We start from the raw sequence: 20,496 nt of genomic DNA, 5'->3' as shown, positions 1-20,496 counted from the left end.
ACATCAAATTACTCAATAAAAAGTGCAAGAAATTAACTGCAGTTGCTTTATCCTGAAAAATAAATGTCTTGCCTCGCATTGCCAACTTTATTTGTAGGAAACATGTGGTTCATAAGAGACCAATATCACCACATGAATGAAGAAATGAGGAGAGAAATAAGAGAAATGAGAAAATCTTCCATAGAGACCTAACTTTATGAAAATGTTAAATCCAGACTTGCTTGCTGCTACATTAGCTCTTTTACCCTCTAAATGCCCTCTACTGTGTCTGCAGACCTCGTCCAGATTTTTACTTCCCAGACCTCCATCACTTGAAGTTTGAGATTGAGGAGGGAACCATGCTCGATGGCCGACCGGTTCGATTCGGCTACAACCCTCTGGAGTTCCCGGACTTCAGCTGGAGGGGTTATGCTCAGATGTCCCCCGTCCAGGTAGGAACGTTACATTTGACCTTCACCGTCGGCCATTACCGTACAGTCAGGATTTGGTTGGGTGTTACAACATTTTACAGATAAATGTTTTTTTCAAGGACCCAGATATGAGGATTTGTAGGATTTCAGGGAAATACTGTATATGAGAATTGGATTATACGGTTCAGGGCGATATTAGTGTATATAAGTGTATAATCCCCTAAAGTTAAAGATTGTCGTGTTTTCGTTTAAGCCGTACTGGCCCTTTAAGTTAGTACTTATATATATCCAATACTCCAGATAATTGCACTTCTTGTCATCTCACTGATTTGTTTTCCAATACTACAGTAACTATACCGAATGTATTTTCTATGTGCTATTCTTCCAAATAATGTGATCATTATTATGCATTATTATATTATTGTGACTGTGGCCCGTCTCTTATGCTCCTCCTATATGAACCAGAAAGGTTGCTCCATGGCTCAAAGCAATATTTCTCATTGACATAATTACCTCTCAGCACTTATTACTCCAAAGCACTTTGGATTATACTTACTTTTACGTACTTCTACGTACTTTTACTTACACCTCTGTTGATTAGGCAGTTGACAGATGTTAAACCTGTGTTCCTTGTCTCAATATGGAAATAACATTTAATATGTTTCACTAGTGAAAATAAATAATCTGTAAATGTATTTTTAGTGGCTAACTACTTCTGAGATTCTTTGGATGTTTGTGCTGAGAGGTGGAAATTCAGAGAGAAATAGTCTGGGCCGTTTTGGGTGATTAAAGTGTTTTGGTGGTGGAGGTGATGGTATTAAAGTCTTGCTTTTGACTTGGTTTCTCTTATTCTGTTGGTGTTTCCTTTATTCATCTCTTCCTCCTTCTTGTATGTTTCATATCCCCCTTTCCTCTTCTCTTTTCATCCCTATTCTCTATATCTTTTTCCTCTTTAATACGACATACTTCCACTCTTTCCTGTTTTATTCATTCTTTCCTGCCCTCAACTCTAATGATTCCCTTTCCTCTTCCCTTTGTAATCCCTTGCACTTGTCTCCCCTCTTTCCACCTTGTCTTTCCTTTGCTTTCCCCCCTCTATTCGTTTCCTTTTGCTTCACCTCTTCTGCTCCCTTTTTCCACCATCCCCTTGCTACTTCCCACCTTCTCCTTTTCCTCCACCCGTTCTCTCCTTCCCTTGCTCTTCTTCCATCTTTATCCCCTTCCTCTTCCCTCCTATGTTTCCCTATACCTCTTCCTTCTTTTCACCGTCTCCCCCCCACTGCTCTCCCTCTGCCTGCTGCCTTGCTCGCTGGTCTTTCGGCAGTCCAAAGTGTTGGTGTCGGTGTCGGTCAGCTCTCCAGACCTCTTCCACGTGGTGCTACGCTACGCCAACAGGAGGGGTTCCGATGTTCGGGGCCGGGTGTCGGTCATAGACGACAGCTGGAACTACTACTGTGGTAACTGTGAGTGAGAAGAAAAAAAAAGACAGGAATGCATCTCTCTTCTCTTCCATCCCTCACTCCAGATGCAGTGCAGTAAATGCTCGATTGAAAGCTGCACCACCTCAATACCTCTTATCTATTTATTTCCATGCTTTCCTCTGGATTTCAGCTGCGTTTCAAAGATATGTCTTACTGTTCGATTCCAAGTCAGAATTCCTTCTGAGACTCATCATCATTTGGACAATGTTACCTACTTTGAAATGTCAATAGAACAGTTTGTTCAACGCACGATTATAGTTATCAGCCAGTAATGTCAGCCAAATGTCTTTGATACAGCAGAAGCCTTTGCATACGTTTACATGATGAACAAAATGTGTCAAGAAGTTTTTCTGACTTGGACTTTGATTGGAACCTAACTTAATTCCAGCTCAATCGGCTGTCTCCTCCTTTCTGTACTCTGCCTTCCTTGATCGGCCCCTGGTCAGGATGATGGAGCGATGTGTGTGGTGCTTGGTGATTTTGAGCTGCTGTTGGTGGTGGCCTCTCCTCAGTCTTCTCTCACCTTCAGGGCCACAGATCAGTGCAGAGTTCAGGGATTTAAGACTATTAATTTAAGTATTCATATCTTCTACCCTCCACACTTCCTCTTCTCACACTTCATCCCTGTAGACTGCAGTGAAGCTTCAGATTTATGTGAGTGAGGCAGACGTCTATCTGACTCGCTTCATCCTCAGATATATAAACTCTGAGGGCGCTACGTCCAACGGTAAAATAACAGCCTATCAGGTCAACCGTAGAGGTAGGTGTACACCACGCCCAAAAGAGAAAAAGTATGAGTGTTTGTGACTGTGAAGAAACATGTACTGTATGTGTGTGTCTTGTTGTATTAATCAAACACAATTCATAGTTGTTGGCTCCTAGTTTCACTACAATTGCAATGTGTATATATATATAATTTATATCTAATTTCTTTTTACATTTAGACGTATTTTTGTCTCTGAAACACGTTTTTATTGTTGTGAATTTATTTTATGTTTTTTTAAATGTTCAGTACATTTACAGTATTTACCTTTTTCTCTCTTGATTGCATTTTAGTTGTACTATCTAACTCAGTACATTTATTGTGTGTCTGTGTGTGTGTGTGTGTGTTTCCAGGTTCAGAGCAGTCCAAACAGATTGTCTTTGCTCCCAGTGTGGAGCCGACTTTTGTCAACGTTCCCCAGAACACCTTTGTGGAGCCATTTGTCCTGAACCCGGGAACCTGGACTGTTGTTATAGAGGCTGAGGGAATCCTGCTGGTGAGAGACACAAGCACGCACACACACACACACACACACACACACACACACAAACACACACATACACACTTATCTAACCTCTAACAGAAAGCCAAGTGAGAAATGTTTTCTCATGTTTTCTCGAGATAATGAACAGAATACTCATATTGAATCAACAAAATCTCCACCAAATGTCTGCACAAGTTGACAAAGTGATTTCAGTGTTCACCAAGTAACTCTGTATTATTGCTCTGTTTCACCTTCAGGATTACCTGGTCCTTCTGCCCAGTGCCTACTATGAAGCTCCCATCCTGCAGATCAGAGTTACTGAGCCCTGCTCCTACAGCTCTGTGGCCGACGGCAACCAGAAGTAAATATGCACATTCGCTTTTTACTAAATATAGCGAAATGATTGCTTCATTAGTCAATGACAGCTCTAAATGTATGTGCTTTAAAATGTAATATATATTGAATAAATGTTATACATTTTATCATCATGTAAAAACTGTTTTAAACCTTGAGGGAATAGTTTGACATGCTGGAAAATATTTTTCTTTGTTTCCTTTGTGTGAGTTATAAAGTGAATATGAGCATACAGACAGCAGGCAGTTCGCTTAGCTTAACACAAAGTCTAACACAGGGGGAAACAGCTAGCCTGGATCTGTGTACAACAAGTTGTAGTTTTATAGACAGTTATGTGAGGGACTATTTCTTGGCCGAGCATAGAGACTTCCTGAATTCCAAGAAATAACCCAGCACATAAGTCCTGTCCATCAAATAACTGTCTGTTGCGTCTCTTTACCCATGTAGCTGTCTGCAGCACAGATATCTGTCTCTGGACTCCTTCCCCTCAATCTCCGGCAATGATGCCAGCTGTCGTAACGACAACCACCTGCCACGCCCCTGCCCAACTGAGAAGGTCACCCCACGCCACCCTGACATGGCCGTCTGCAGTGGCTATGATGTAAGAGAGGGGGACGTGTTTGTGCAGTATGTGTGTTGGTTTATAGAAACACAAAGACTCAGAGACCGGACAGAGCTTTAATAACTGTTTATTATTATTATTAGTATTATTATTATTAGTATTATTATTCTTTATGCTTCAGATCAGCGTTCAGCTGCGAGGGCGTCTGCCGTCTCCAGGCGATTACGTTCTGGTTGTGGAATATTCCAGTGAGGAAGAACTGCCACAAACTCTGTCTGTCGCTGTGAACATGCCGGGAGCACGAACACACGAGCACCACATAACCCTGCAGCACTGCAAATACAGGTACGGAGAAGCTCCTTCCTCAGATTCAGTACTTTTAACCTATTTACATCATTTTTTCAAAGGTTACACTGATCTTTGATCCAGGTCTCTTGAATAAGTGCAGCAATCTGGAGAGGACAGAACTAAAAGATGTAGTTGTCACAGTTACCATCTTATTGGTAAAGATGAATGAATGAAATGACGCCAGTAGTACCACACCTCTGCTCTTTGAAAACACCTCTGACCATAATGATCATGAACCTGCAGATTTTGTCTGATTTACAGATACTTTTAACCCTTCCTAAGTCCCAGTCCTTTTATTTACTGTTGTTAAGTTGTGCAAGCTTGACAGAAAGAAACATGGTGTCAACGGTTCTGTTAAGATGCTGCAGTGTGTAATTTAAACGGCAATCCACAGTGACCAGAAACACTCATATTGATACCCTGGTAACCTAAACCTTTCCAATACCTGTTGCGGCTACTGAGGGAAATGTTTCACTAATGAATTCAAATATTGTCCTCCTCTCTCTCTGAATTAATAATTGAATTGGATATCAATAAAATTATTGGTAAACTCTGCAAAACTCCATGAACAGCAATGTGTCCAGAGCACAATGCCAACTGCAGAATGAGTGCTGTACTCAGCTGTTGGCCGAGCGATGGCTGATGGGTAATCTTGCTTGTCAACTGGCGGCAAAGGGGAGAGCCGTTGTTCAGTTCTTCCCAACACATTTCACAGTTCCCTTTGAACTGAGCATGTTTGCTCCCTCAGGTTTGTAATCTCATTGAACGTGGCGGACTGCAGAGCACAGCGCTCCTTTTTATTCTGGCTGCAGTGAAACGTTTGTGTGTTTTTCCCATAATATGTAGACTCAGCTGGTTCACAGTTTACTGTTACCGTCTGTTCTTTATGAAGTCTGTCAACAGCTCGTAATCACTCCGTGTGTGTGTGTGTATGTGTGTGTCTGTGTGTTTTGAGTAGCTTCCTGTGTCGAGTCGTGGCCATCGATGGACAAAACAGAGTGGCCTTCTTTTCTTTCCCCTCTGAAGCCGAGATCCAGCTCGTCTCCGACCGTGCCAGCTTCTTCCTGGTGAGAGCAACACCCAGGTCACAGTATCGGCCATCATGCTGGAGATATGTTACAAGCATGGAAGGTTTCTCTGACCTTAGATGGTTAGAGCATAATGGAGATTTCCAAGATGCTAATGTTTGGAAAGTGAACCTATGTTTATAATATTAATAATAATAAAAAAATATTGGTTTTATTTATATTATAACATAAAGGACAAAAGACTACAAAAGCCGTTTGTGGCAGGTGAGAAAAACATTTAGCTTATCCAATTAATGAGTGATTTAAATTGTTTTTCAACTGGTGTTTATGCTTAAAAACCAGTGATCACCATTCTCTGTTTTTTTAATTTATTTGTTACCGTTTATTACGTTTTATTGTAATACTAATTTTGGACCACAAGAGATTGAAGTGCACCACAACCCCATGTATTTGAAGGTACACATACTGTGTGTAAATAAAAACTCACCCGGAAGAGAACTTGAATGTTTTGGGTTTTACTATTGGAGAATTTTTTCCTCCAAAAGTAACTTTCACAGACGGAACTGGCAAAACCTTTTACCTGTTTTGAAGTCATAAACATAGAAGACAAAACTATTTAAATCAGACAAAATGCATCATCAGATTTGTTTTTCTATCTATCCTCTTATTTTTGCGAGAGTTGTTCTCTCCACCTTCTTTTTATAAGTTTTGAAACACTTTGATCTCAATGATAAAATACTTGTGACACAAGAAAATGTAGATTTTGAATATATGTTCATATAAATCATTCAACAAGAAATAATAACTTTTTTGTATCAATTAACCGAATGGTTAATTGGAGCGATTAATCAACGAACAATTTATCCGTCAGAAATATTGAGAAATGGTAAATTGTTCTTATAATTGCATGTTTAGCATTTTCTATATAAAAAAGTAGTGTATTTTTTATAAATTATCTATCAAACATGTATTAACCTATTCATTTTTGACCATCTTGTGAATGTTTCCATTACAAACCGGTGTGTTTCTTCACTGTCTTTAGCACAAAGTGTACCTGGTGCCTAAAGACCAGTTCACCATGGAGTATGTCAAACCTAAAGTCCACTGCATCAGCACTCATGGACAGTTCTCACCTGACAGGTAAAATAACAAATAATAACCGCACTGTAACTCCTTTATAAAGATGGACCTACCTAACAACCTCTCCTACTTTCTGTAGTTCCTCCTGCATCCCCTCACGCTTCCAGACCCCCTCAGACTCGCTGGTCCTGAAGGAGGGCCAGAGCTCCTCCATACAGGAGCCCATCCTGGCCTCCCCTGTAGCAGTTCCTCCTCTGCCCTTCTACCAGAGTGACCAGCCGGCCTGGATGGGAGGAGACAGACCTCCCCACGGAGCAGATAATGGCAACCACATCAGGCTGGATTCACTGCAGGTACAGACGCATGAGGGGTTTTAAGGGATGACACGGCCCCAACAGTTTGGTGACAAAAAGGCAATACAGTTAGTTTATCAACTGTGACTCAGACCTCAAGAAAGTACCTACTGGAGTGCCTGAGTGAGATAAATGAATAACAATACGAATATATGTTCTCTTTTTTATCTCTTTCTGTCATCCCAGAATGCAGCGGTGTACTCCACCCGTGTCCATGCTCTGGGACGTTATGTCTTCATTCTCCACTATCACCAGCCTCTCCACCCCAACTACCCTGTGCAGGTGTACATTAATGGTGGCCGAATCTGGCAAGGTAAGAGCAGGTCCAGTACTGGTGGCCGTACAAACTGTACAAAACAAAATAGATCGAGACAGTTTTCATGCGTCTCCTTCAGGCCACGCCAACGCCTCCTTCTGTCCCCACGCGTACGGCTGCCGTAACGTCCTGGTGTCTGAGAATCAGATCATTCTGGATGTGACGGACCACGAGGTCTTCCTCACTGTGCAGATACCTGCTGACAAGACGCTGTGGCTGGTGAGTGTTACCGCCCTGCTTGTATTTCTCTCCCTGTGTTTGGCTTATATTGGACTTTCGCTCTCTTTTGTTTTGTGTCCAACACTAAGTTTTGCTTTTGTTGGGGTTGTTTCTGAATTCTAAACAAGAACTTACATTCCTAAAATCTTCCACACAAATGCAGCACATCTTTACGTACTCTTGGTATTTAACCCTTGTGTTGCCTTCGGGTCATTTTGACCCGATTAAATATTACACCCTCCCCCCGCCTTTGGGTCATTTTGACCCGATTCAATGTTTCACCCTCCTGTTACCTTTATATTTACTAACATATTTTACCCTTTGGGTTCAATTTGACGCCAGCAATTAAAACCTCCAGAAAATTATTAGAATTAATATTGTTTTCCAAGTTTAAGTGTGAGGCACTTTATGTTTGTTTGTTGACTACCGAAAGAACACCGACATTAAACATTGAATGGGGTCAAATTAATCCTAAGGCGGGGGGAGGGTGTAATATTGATTCGGGTCAAAATGACCCGAAGGCAACACAAGGGTTAAAGCCATGAATCAAAGGTGCATAATACAATATTGTGAGCATTTAAATTTCCTCCCTCGGCTTGGGAACAGTGTGAGATCTGCCTCCTTAAAACTCACTTTTACAAGATGGCTGACACTTAAAAATGATTTTTCTTTTCCATTATCTCATCACTTCACATGTCCTACTATTTTATTTTAACTTTATTGTCATTACGTATATATTTTGTAGTTGTTCTAGTTTAAAAATGTTTGTAATTTTCTCTGCACTTCCACACATGTTGCACTTTTATCTATTTTTAATTCAGTTTGTTTGTTATATTATTGATTCATATGAGATTATCTCTTCTATTTCCATCTTGATGATATATGGGTTATATCATTCAACTGTCTTTCCACCAAAATGGAAGTGTAACAGATGAGGAGCCCTCTCACTCTCTCATGCCTGGCCCCTCATGTGCTGTGTCATTTCAGGACTACGTGTTGGTCGTGCCTGAGACGAGCTACAGCTCCAGCTACCTGAACGAGGAGCCTCTGGATAAATCATACGACTTCATCAGCAACTGTGGACAAAACAGCTTTGACATTAAGTCAGTACCTCAGCAGTTTGCAGTAGAGCTGAACAATGACAGGTGTTTTTGTAATACAAAGTATTTGTAGTCATCTTTTTCCTTTACCAGTGATTTCAGATTACTTGTTAAACTAAATAAGCAACAGAGATAGTTTAAATGAGTCTATATTGTGATATTTTTAACAGTACTAAAGTTACAGTACTACAGACTCTTCCTCTCTTCTCTTCCTCCCTGCAGGCCTTCCACCGCCTCTCAGTTCTGCCTCAGCTCGGCGGTGTCTCTGTCGGCCTTCTTCAACAACGGGGCGATGCCCTGCGCCTGCCACGAGGTCGGAGCCGAGAGCGACACCTGCGAGCAGTTCGGCGGCCAGTGCCGCTGTCGGCCCGACGTGATCGGCCGGGACTGCTCCATGTGTGCCACGGGCTACTGGGGATTCCCCAACTGCAGACGTGAGTGTGATTGACTGCCTGGCGGTCAAATAAGTAGCTCTAGTCCCACTGATAATAAATTAGGTTTAAATTGTTCATATATATTTTTTTCAAAGTTGATGAAAACCTAACTGCTGTTTCTCCAGTGTCCAAATCATAAAATGTTGTTGTGTAACTTTTAAACCTTTAAAAAAAAAAAAAATCTTTACAGTCTGCAATGTTTTGTTCCTGCAGTAACTCAAAAACAAAGAAAATGATTTGGATGCATTTGTTTCTGTGGCTTCTTCTCCACCCTCCTGCCTGTCTCTGAAATGTCTAAGCAATCAAAGCTATTTTTCTTCTGATGGATTCCTTCCTCCCTGGGACTAACTCCCCTCTCTCCTTCCCTCCAGCTTGTAACTGTGGTACAAGGTTATGTGAACCGGTGACCGGCGACTGTATCTGCCCTCCCAGGACTGTGCTCCCAGAGTGCACCCAGTGTGAGCCCCAGACGTTTGGCTGCCACCCACTGGTTGGGTGTGAGGTCTGCAACTGCTCTCGGCCGGGCATCGTCAACCCCGATGTGAACTGCGACACCTTCAGCGGACAGTGCAGGTACGACAAGACGAGGAATATTGATATCATCATCGTATCTTTGGGGCCATAATCAGAGGCAGGCAAACCTTCCCTCTCTGAAAATTCACAAACAATTAAATCAATAAATTCAGTTTCTTCTCATTTCCTCGAAGTTTATATTTTCTTCAGAAGCCATGAATCATCATCTGCTCTCCACGCTGTTATATTTGGAGTTCAGCAAGTTCAACTCTAAAATATCAGGCCTCTGTTTGGAAATACCTAAAAAGGGCAGTTATTTCTCGCCATTTTTGTCTCCTGACCGGATCTTGGCTGCGCCTCTCTCACTGGGTTGATTGCTGTGTCGTTGGCCAGCTATAATTGCCAACTCTTGTCTGTTCAAGACTGTCTCTTGTCTGTAGAAGCTGCCGGTTTTTAAACGTGGCTCTCTGAGGACTGGCAACAACACAGCAGCTGCCTGTCCTCGTCTTATCTGTCCTCCTGCCTGCGTTATTCCTCCTCCAATGAATATCGCAGACAGGAAGCTTTATAACATGATGATAGACCCCATTCGTCACCATTTTTTATGTTCACAACTACAACACTATTTTTAAAAGCAGCTCACATTCATCACACAACACTTGTGCTTCTAACTATGGTCAATAGTTGGTAATTGTAACGGATCTCTTCTTCACTCAACATGAACTCTTCACCTGATTGGACGAACACACAGCTCACTGGGTTTATCTTATCGATGCGTTAACTGGAAAAACATATACTGAAAAATGTGAATATTAACGAGAGAAAGTGGGACACTTTGACCACTGAATTTAAAAGGATTTTCAGAACTTTGGGAACATATTCTATGATGGCATATTGTACCATTAAAGGTAAAAGAAAAATGTTAAGGAGTTTGGGGAAGGAGGTCATATTGTGAGAGATAACTCTGAGATTAAAATTGTATATTTATTTTGATAATTTATGGTTTGATAAACCTTAGCTAATATTCAATTTATTTCATGTGAATTTGGGATTTTTGTTTATTTTTTTCTCTGAATATTACCTCCCCTCTTCAAGCTCCATGATTATTCTATTTTACCCATAATTGCCCTGAAAGGATATTGTACATATTTGCTTTTCTTGTTTGGAGTTCGATGAGACCAATACCACTCTCATGAATGCATTTCTCCACTATAAATAGGGAGCGAAAGTCACGAGGCGAAGAGCTTAGCATGCAAACCTAGCACTTTTTAAACGTTTAAAAGAAATCTGCCTACCAGCACCTTTGAATTTCAAAGGTTCACACAATTTATCTTGTATTTACATTTATTTTCTTGTGCAGATAAAACAATCAAAATATGACATGTGATGAGTGACCTCGAGAGGCGCTGATAGGACAGAACACAGTAGGCAGAACAAAGGCATTACATTAAAACTTAAAGCAAGACATTTAAACATGACAGAGAGAAACCGTATTTACTTCAGTAACCGACCATTCTCTGAAGATATTAATAGTTTCTAGTAGTATCATGTACCCTGCAGCCGGCTGTCAGTGTAGGGCTGTGTGTGGATGTCAAAATGTTTATGTTTAATTAGTTCATTCATGCACATAAAGGTTGGACAGAGATTTACATTTGATCAACAAACCTAGGCCCATTGATTCTCAAACATTAATTAAAACCATTACATAATATTTTTTCCAGATGTAAGGACAACGTCGTTGGCCGTCAGTGTGACCGCTGCGCCCCCGGTTTCTATGGTTACCCCAACTGCAGGCTATGTGACTGCAACGAGGCAGGAACAGAAGAGGAAGTGTGTGACTTCTTCACAGGACAGTGTCTGTGCAAGGTGGGGCAACACACACACACACACACACATATTCACACACACACACACACACACACACATACACACGTCCTCCTGCACTCAACAGTGTGTTCTGAGCTGCTGTGCATTTTCCACCTGCAGGAAAACGTTCAGGGTTCCCGATGCGACCAGTGCAGAGTTGGTACGTTCCACCTGGACCCAACCAACCCGAAGGGCTGCACCAGCTGCTTCTGCTTTGGAGCCACCGACCGCTGTCGCAGCTCTGACAAGAGACGCACCGAGGTCTGTTTCAATATTAAACTTTTCCGACAATCTCCACAGTCTAAAAATCCAAACGTGTGCATTCTGCAGCCAACCGAGGAAAGGACTTGATTTCTAATTGGTAAAGGTGTAACGGTACACGACATTCACGGTTCAACATTGCTGGACATTTTGTAAACTTATGTGTTGATGTCTTCCCTCTTTTGTTTATTCACCGCTGTTTTATCATCGACCTTTTCCCCCCGTGTCCTGTAGGTGATGGACATGGAGGGCTGGGTGTTGATTGGAGCAGACAGACAGGAAGTAGCGGTCGCGGTGTATCCTGGTCAGGACCTTGTTGAGTCCGACCTCAGCGATGTGCCCGATGTCTACCAGGACCTTCACTGGCATGCACCAAAGAGTTACCTGGGAGACAAGGTAAGAAGAAAAAGTTAACCTCTGAAAGTTGGAGGAAAGAGAAAATAAATTATTCACGGTTATGGTTATTAAACAGACTCAATGTAATGCTGATGGCTTTATCGGGCCTACAGAAGCAAACAACACCATCATCAAGAAGATTGGCTAGTTCTATATAGGTATCCTTATTGCTTATGACTGAGTGCCAAGGGGTCGGATTCTGCAAAACATCAGAAGAAATCATTCAGCTTCACCAGAGGCCAGGGGCAGAGCTTCACCTCGCTGGGAGGGATGGGAGGCACAGGGAACCAGAACCAGGACTCTCCCTGCTGCTGTAAAATGAGAGTCTTCCTAAAAGTACTGTGTGCTCTGAAAATCCTTTTTTTCCACAAGATTGAGCTCACAATAAAAGTTCCTTGTCGTAGATTTCATTCAAAACACCCTATTAATCCCTCAGGGGGCCATTTGAGGCAAGCAATATATATATTTTTTTCCATCACTGGATGACTTTGGTTCTTCAGAGATCATTGACTTACAGTTTGTGTTTTGCTTTTGAATGTTATGAGATACATATTAACAGCTTTAGTGAAAGTAATAATAGGTCAATCAAACTGGGTTTGTTAGAGTGTCATGCTGAAACAATGTTACGCCTCAAGTGTCTCTTAGTTGTCATAAAGAACTCTTAAAACAACTGGAGTAGTGCCAATATGCATCTCACATGTAGAAACAGAGAGATTATGATTAATAGGCGTGTTGTCATATTCCTGTGATTATGCTTGATTAAGTTAAGCTCCACGCTCCAGATATGAAAGTCGTTTTGATCTTTCTATCCAACTCTTGGCAAGAAAGCAGATAAGCCTAACTCCTAAAATGTCAAAACAATCCAAACTTCTCAAAGGTTTCATTTTGTCCAAACACAAGAAGCAGCAAAATATCTTGTGCGACGAGAGGGAGAGTCAACTTCTTTTTTACTTCAGTGAAAATGCTAAACGGCAACAGAAATGGATTAAAGCGGAGTAAAATAAATGTGTTTGAAGTTGTTGATTATGTTATGTTATTGTTATGAATGAAGCGCCAAACTATTCGGTACAGCCCAGAATCCGTAGCTTGGTAATTTAAATGAGATAAAAACACGAGACAAACAGCGTGGGGCTTGGTCACGACACACATACACAAAATGATCCCACATCATGATCCAGAGGCTGAGACGAGGTGTTTGGAAACAGATAAGCGTTTTCGTCTAGACGTTTGAATCGGCAGCTTTCATGTGGGATTCAGCCAACATCGGTCTGCGTGCGGGCTGATGGTTTGATTTAAGCCCCAAACTGAGTCGTGCTACGCTGCATGAACCTGCTCCAAATATCAGCTTTGACGAAGCCGGCATGTAAATAAAGGCCCTGGATCTTGTTTCTGATGACTGTACAAGCTGAATGTAATCCATTGTTGGATGGATTAAGATGGTCTGTCTGCTTTTCCTGTCTCTATTTCACTTTTTGCCTCCTGCCTCATGACTGTTCGTCTCTTTTGTCGTTTTATGTTTGTTTGTTTTTCATGTTAATATCCCCTGAAACTACTACCTACTGGTTGTCTGCTTCCCCAGGTCTCTTCCTATGGAGGTTATCTGAGGTATCGTCTCCACACTCAGACCATGAGAGGCGACGTGTTGTCTCTGCCTGCAGAAGCCTCCAGGCCCGACATCATTCTCAAGGTGCAAAACACACAAATATGACTGAAACCAAGGTTCACATATCAGAAATGTGACACACAAACATGCATGTACAAACAAAGAGAGTCTTTAATTTTTTTAACAAATGCTTTTAGCTGCCAAAAGCCTGCCGAATATAAAACTGAACATACACACGCTCTATGTTAAACTGCTGCACACACCCTTTTCACACGATGTGTTTCCTCCTTCAGGGTAACCAGATGACCCTGGTGTTCATGGAAAGAGAGTACTCCTCACCGGAAGAGCCTCACCTGGGAATCGTGCACATGGTCGAGGTAAAGTCACTTCCACATGTCGTCACGGGTCATTTAAAGACTCGTAAGCCGGGGGATGTATGCGAGACGCTGTTTCTTTACAACACAACAAGTGCAGGCCGGCAGCAACATGTCGGGTTTGGCCTTTTCGTGCTTTTTAGTGTTGATGAGTATTGTTTGTTTGCTGTTTTTGTTCATTCATGTACAATTGTCTTCCTTATTGTATTATATTTGCCATTTGCTGGCCAACAGGTGTCGCTGTCCACTTAGCTGTGTGACTATGTCCCTGTACCTCCTTGAAGGTCATCGTGGAACAAAGAAAAGTCAAAAGCACAAACCTGCGCTCTCATTTGTTCACCTCCCTCCTTCCTCTCCTCACAGGGAAGTTTCCGTCACTCGCAGACCGGTAACGTTGTGTCTCGGGAGGAGCTGATGATGGTTCTGGTTGGTCTGGAACTTCTGCAGATCCGAGCGCTACACTCCCAGTCTGCCCACTCGGTGTCGCTACGCGGCGCCGTGCTGGAGGTCGCCCAGAGCCTTTCCGCCGGTCGCCACGCCAACAATGTGGAGATCTGCATGTGTCCTGCCAATTACCTCGGAGGCTCTTGTCAGGTGAGGAACCAAGACCGTGTTTCCCAAAAGCATTTGAAAACTAAGATGAAACCTTCATTCAACATTCATTTGGAATTATACTAAAAGTGGGAAATTCTACAATTCATATATTACAGTAAAAAAATATGGTATTAAATGATGTGTAAAAGTCACAGCATGTCGTATCTTTGCATCATTACAATGTAGTCTATGAAATATCTTCTCATAAAGCCTTCAAATTATTCGGATGGTCGACATTGTGTTTGTAGAAAAATTAGACGGTGCTTTTTATTGTCAACCCAACTATACAAAGTTTAATAATCAATAGAAACTCTGCAGTTAATACAGTCCCATTCAACAGAAGATTGATTTGGGGAAGGATGTTTTTAAGTAGACATGTCAAGCATTCTTTCGGCCCAGTTTGACAACCTTTTACTGAATAATATTATTGTGAATTGACAATTTGGGGATGTTGGACCACTTTTAGGACTAAAAAAGTAATTTTGAAGTGAAAAATTATTATGGGCTTTTTTCTTCTTTTTTAAAAACTACTTTCTGGGCTTATACTTATACATTCCTAGTCATAATTTCAAATGAACTTCCTGGCCATTACATAAATGTTCCTCTCTTCTCTATAGCAATGTGCTCCGGGTTACTACAGAGACACTATTGGCCTGTTTCTCGGGAAATGTGTTCCCTGTAACTGTAACGGACACTCTGACCGGTGCCTGGACGGATCTGGAATCTGTTTGGTGAGGATTTTTAATGATAAATCCGTTAACACACACACACACACACCACTCTGTCCTTCTTGATATCACTTCCCTCTAGTGCTGCTTATTGGTAAGTCATCCATCTTTATCATTATTTATTCTCTCTGTCCATCAGAACTGCCAGCACAACACAGCTGGTGACCACTGTGACAGCTGCCCAGGTGGTTTTCTCGGCAACAACAGTCTTGACGGACAGGCGGTGTCGTGCTCCAGTTGTCCCTGCCCACTAAGGGTCCCATCCAACAAGTGAGACTATTATACTGTCTTCTTTTAAGACCTCTTCTTGTTACTTTCCCATTGAATCATATATTATAACCACTCCTTTGTTCTCTCTGTGTAGCTTTGCAGAAGGTTGTGTGCAGAAAACCGACAGGATGCAGTGTTTGTGTATGCCGGGTTACGCTGGACCGCACTGTGAAAGGTGAACTTCCTCCTCAACACAGTGGCTCGAAACATCTTTTTTAAATATTTTGTAAACCAGAACTAAGTAGGAAATTGCCAAGCTTGACATACTCTAAAATTACCTCAACAATGAATCGATTATCAAAATAGTTGCCTATCACTTTTCTGTCATTTTAATTGATTAGTCAACTAATTGTTGTAGGTCTATACTGGATTTTTAATTGATAACTCATGATTATCATTTTGGATCATTGTGTCACTAAACTAGAGATTTAAACTTTTTAAACAAATTGTATCTTTCCTAAGTATATATAAGTAAGTTCACATCGACATACCTGAACCCAAATGAAATACAACCTTGTTAGATACATGTGTGATTAGAAATGGGTCTCTTAACACAGGTGCGCCCCCGGTTACTACGGCAACCCCATGGTACTGGGCAGCAGGTGCCAGCTGTGCCATTGCCACGACAACACGGACCCCAACATGCTGTTCACCGACTGTCACCCGCTGACGGGCGAGTGTCTCAGCTGCATGGACGACACGGGCGGGCCTCATTGTGACATCTGCGCACCTGGTTACTATGGAGACGCCGTCACTAACAAAAACTGCACCAGTGAGTTTGGCTTTGACATACCTGATCATTTCCTGTTTTCTACTCTGGAAAATGTCTGCTGGACTTTGGAGTTCTGCAGTGTTTGGTGCAATACATTAAGATCAATGTTGTTGCTAATCATGGATATATCATGACAAGGGTTAAGTGGAGGTGAAGATCAGGGATGAAATCAGAAATTAGGACACTGATGAAGGCGAGGGAAAGAAGTTTCCTCATTTTCTAGCCGTACTTACTTTACTGAATCTAAAAATGTAAGTTGTTAAAAGTTGTATCAGCAAATAAAAAAGTTGTGTGCGTTCGGTTTTCTTCACGCAGAATGTAACTGCTCTCCATGTGGCACCGAGTCATGTGACCCTCAAACCGGACAGTGTCGCTGTAAAGCTGGAGTCACCGGACCGCACTGTGACCGCTGTGAGGTAAGGGATGCACTGTTTCTTTCTTTTGTAAACTGTACAGTCTGTATGTGTGGATTGGGGATCTGAAATATAATTTGCAACAATTTATTTACAAATCGCAAAAAAAAGAAATTGGAAGCTTTGAGTTAAAACAGAGGTCTGATGATCACATTGTGCAATATTGCATCTAATATCTCAATGATAAATCTTTCTGTTACGAATGAGATGTAGCGGGGAGTATCTTTTAAACTTCACCTCGAGCCTTTGCGTCAATCTGTTTCTCAGAACGGCTCATTTGGCTTTGAATCGTGCTCCGGCTGCCGTCAGTGTGACTGCAACGCCTCTGCCGCTCTCGTACAGCCGTGTGACCATCAGAGCGGTCAGTGCACCTGTCAGCCCGGAGTCAACGGGCCGAGCTGCAGACAGTGCGCTCCTGGATTCTGGCACTACGGACCCAACGGATGCAAGAGTGAGTGCATGCATGACACACTAACCAGCATACGACACTTGTGTCACTGTCAGAATAATCTGTTTTTAAATGGATGCTCAGGCTATTCTGATATTTTGTTCTCCTTTTTAAAATGTAATTCATGTGATATTTTTATTTAAGTAAACTCTTAGTATTCTGTTTTTTTATAATAATCAGACCCCACTTTTTGGACAGCATCTTTGAGTGTACTCAATTTATATTCAAACGCAGCTGGAATAAGGCCAGTGTGAACACTTCCAGCTCGGCAGAAAGGACTTTGAACATGTGATCGGAGCTGTAAAAGCAGCAGTAGCATTAGTAGCAGTCATGTTCACGTCTGCCTCTCTGCAGAGTGCGGCTGCAGAGGAGGTCGCTGTGACCCTCGCACGGGAGAGTGCCGCTGTCCTGATGGGATGACGGGAAAACAGTGCGACGCCTGCAAGCAAAAATACAACGTACCTGTAGAGCACCATGACAGCATGCACTGTGAACGTAAGTAAAATACACACCCGCACATTAGGGCGGACTGCAATTGATACCATTTTTATATATGTGATACTTAAAAAATATGCATAAGAGAGAAAACAATGCCAGGGAACAGAACCAAAAAAACATTTATCAGAAAGTGTTCTTATAACCCTCGAGTGAAATGAAGTGTGAACGTGTGCGCGCGCGTATTTCTCCCTGCAGCGTGTGACAGCTGCGTCATCGTCTTGTTGGAGGATCTCGACAAAATGAACGACAACTTCCGGTCGGTGGCCGTCCAGCTGAGCAGCCTGAACGCCAGCTCCATGGCCTGGGCTCAGCTGCACAATCTCAACAAGTCTGTGGAGGACATCGCTGTGAGTGTGCACACACAAACACACACACACATACATAATGTGATTCAATCGATAGGCTGTAAGACTGCCGTGCTGATGGTGTCATATTACATATAACCCACATTGTTCCATGATCCTAGAGCGCCATAGAGAACTACAACAGTACGCTGGATGACAGCAGGACCCGGGCCGACATGCTGGATGCTGAGATTAAGAATATCGATGATGACATTGATGAACTCCAGGGCAAGGTGTGGTTACTGATGACACACACTCACGCACACACATGCACACACAGTATGATTATGTCAAACAACAACAGACCTCTATGCCTTGCTCATGGGCAAGTTCAGTTATCGTTGGAACTTCTTCTTGAATATTACTGTAAATATGGTGATAACTCGATAATTATTGGGATATTTATTTTGTCCACCCCGCTCACCACTACTTTGTAATTACATAAAAACTCTCAAGCCTTAACAGTAAAACAAAAAAAAGTTAAATAGATTGTGCAAAAAATATGAATTTGTTCTCTTGCTGTAGTTTATTGACTTGAATGTAAAAGAGCAACAATGTAATTTCCCCTGGTTTTAACAAATAACAGTTTCAAGTCTTCACAAATACAATATTAAATAAATGAACATTTTGTTTGCTTGTATGTAGAACTGAGAGTGTTATGTTCTGGTGTTGTTTTCAGGCGACAGTGATGACCGACAGGGTCGGTGACCTGTGGGACAGCACCAACAGCACACACCAGAGGGCGCAGGACCTGCTGTCCTTCATCGTCAACATGACCATGGGTTTAAATGGTATGACAGCGGAAAATCAGTCAGATGTGTATCAAAACCGATTTGTACAACATGATACAAGCTGTTCGTTTAAGTCAATCAGTGCTCCAGTTGCTAATTATTACCATGAGACGCTCGAGTAGATTTCAGAGTATTAAAAGCCCTCTCCTGGCCATGTGGACTAAAAAAAGACTCTGAAAGTCATTCTACTGAGAAACTATCTGGAATAATTACATAGTATCTCAAGTCAATACATGCAAAAGTTTCTAATTATTTTGAGATACTAAGTCATTATTTTAAGAAATTAATTCATTATTATGAGATGGGTTTCTCAATATTTTGCTTTCCTAAGTAATGATGTTTTAAGTCGTTAATATTACCTAGTATCGCAAAGCTTTTCATCATATTTTATTTTTATACTGGTGGAACTGGGCTTCCCTACTCAGTGATCTTTTTTCATGTGTGTATACATTTCAAAAGGTTGTTGGTGTGCAATTATGTGGTAAAATCATACTAACAATATAAAAAATAAACATTTAAAGGTTTAAAAGTAAGTTTTTAATTAGTTTGTTCTCTATTAAAAATGACATACAATTTAGTAGCCGGTGGAGAAAACTTTTGGTTTTCATCTTTCTTGAAAGAAAAACAAGTTTCAGATACTGTCATTCCACACTAAGATGAACACAAGCTCTGAAACTAAATTACTCACATTTTGCGGGACAGTGTCTTTCAGAGTTGGGAGCCTTCGTCTAACAATCCCATTTATAGCTTTCATCCACTGAAGAGAGGACTGCTATATAGACCATTTAATTGATTGATGTTTTTCTGGTGCTTTCCATAGACATCTTGAAGATGACCAACCAGACATCGCTGAATGCCTCCGAAGCTGAGCAGGACGAAGGGGAAAGGGAGAGGAAGATGAGGGAGGTGCAGGCCATGCTGAGGGAGATGAGGAACAGGTGTGTTACGGGACAAAAGAAATTGTCTGACAAAGAAAAGATGGAGGCGGAGAAATGTGAGTATTTTTACTAACATATTTATTAATTTGAAACACTTACCAGTTTTATGAATGGTACTTCATCAAAGATGTCTAACATATAGAGATATTTCTGTAGTTTATATTCTGTGTTTAGACCAAAACATTTCTCCAGCCTAAATTCTCAGCGGCATAAATAAGTTGGTAAGAAACAACTTCCCTTTTTAAATAGATAAAGAATGCAAGAGGAAGAATTTGTTCACACAGGGAATAACTACTCGTGTGGTAACTGCACGTTTAATAGTATTTTCCATCAGTTTGTTGAACCTAAATACATAATATTGGACATTCAAGTCATATTACACTTGTTTTATTGCAAATATTGTGTCCATTGTGTTATCCTTTATGTTGTTGCGTGTTTGCTGCTTTTTCACATTGAAAACTTTATATAACAGGATAAATATGGGAACTTCAAAGCAATCTTTTAAGAGTGAGACAGCAACATTAACATAAGAACTGCCGGTTGGACTACAGAAGCAAGTCAGACAATTCTAGGGACAGTTTTTCTTTTTTTCCAATCTGATCTAAATGTTTTTTTCTCCTGTGCTTGACTTAAGAACAGGTGAAAAACGCTCAATTTTCAGTGCCAATTTGATTTGCTTGTTTTCATGTGTGAAATAGAATAAAAACAAGTCATAAATATGATCTTGGCAACACTTATTTATTTTAAGGGCTATG

At 41.4% G+C, this 20,496-nt stretch overlaps 1 protein-coding gene across 2 annotated transcripts in view; it reads left to right on the top strand.

Moving 5' to 3' along the window:
• The window catches only part of lama5 (laminin, alpha 5), a 96,260-nt gene that overhangs the window by 60,686 nt on the left and 15,078 nt on the right, over positions 1-20,496 (top strand). Inside the window, exons 22-52 of one of the 2 annotated variants that reach the window (XM_056421989.1) lie at positions 275-431; positions 2,522-2,651; positions 3,008-3,150; positions 3,396-3,499; positions 3,940-4,093; positions 4,236-4,399; positions 5,361-5,469; positions 6,473-6,570; positions 6,650-6,863; positions 7,050-7,176; positions 7,259-7,398; positions 8,386-8,501; positions 8,721-8,932; positions 9,304-9,505; positions 11,167-11,311; positions 11,432-11,572; positions 11,807-11,968; positions 13,548-13,655; positions 13,865-13,948; positions 14,309-14,539; positions 15,157-15,270; positions 15,407-15,537; positions 15,632-15,712; positions 16,095-16,309; positions 16,625-16,725; positions 16,990-17,173; positions 17,525-17,665; positions 17,864-18,015; positions 18,135-18,245; positions 18,692-18,803; positions 19,624-19,797. In XM_056421989.1, the coding sequence (XP_056277964.1) occupies positions 275-431; positions 2,522-2,651; positions 3,008-3,150; positions 3,396-3,499; positions 3,940-4,093; positions 4,236-4,399; positions 5,361-5,469; positions 6,473-6,570; positions 6,650-6,863; positions 7,050-7,176; positions 7,259-7,398; positions 8,386-8,501; positions 8,721-8,932; positions 9,304-9,505; positions 11,167-11,311; positions 11,432-11,572; positions 11,807-11,968; positions 13,548-13,655; positions 13,865-13,948; positions 14,309-14,539; positions 15,157-15,270; positions 15,407-15,537; positions 15,632-15,712; positions 16,095-16,309; positions 16,625-16,725; positions 16,990-17,173; positions 17,525-17,665; positions 17,864-18,015; positions 18,135-18,245; positions 18,692-18,803; positions 19,624-19,797 (4,457 nt within the window). Of the gene's footprint in view, positions 1-274; positions 432-1,734; positions 1,874-2,521; positions 2,652-3,007; positions 3,151-3,395; positions 3,500-3,939; positions 4,094-4,235; positions 4,400-5,360; positions 5,470-6,472; positions 6,571-6,649; positions 6,864-7,049; positions 7,177-7,258; positions 7,399-8,385; positions 8,502-8,720; positions 8,933-9,303; positions 9,506-11,166; positions 11,312-11,431; positions 11,573-11,806; positions 11,969-13,547; positions 13,656-13,864; positions 13,949-14,308; positions 14,540-15,156; positions 15,271-15,406; positions 15,538-15,631; positions 15,713-16,094; positions 16,310-16,624; positions 16,726-16,989; positions 17,174-17,524; positions 17,666-17,863; positions 18,016-18,134; positions 18,246-18,691; positions 18,804-19,623; positions 19,798-20,496 lie in introns of both variants that reach the window. The other variant, XM_056421988.1, reaches the window with a different exon arrangement.

The sequence above is a fragment of the Pseudoliparis swirei genome, chromosome 9, assembly GCF_029220125.1.
Source record: "Pseudoliparis swirei isolate HS2019 ecotype Mariana Trench chromosome 9, NWPU_hadal_v1, whole genome shotgun sequence".
Classification (NCBI taxonomy): domain Eukaryota; kingdom Metazoa; phylum Chordata; class Actinopteri; order Perciformes; family Liparidae; genus Pseudoliparis; species Pseudoliparis swirei.
The sequence above is the reverse complement of the archived record's forward strand: the minus strand, read 5'-3'. Positions and strand labels throughout refer to the sequence as shown.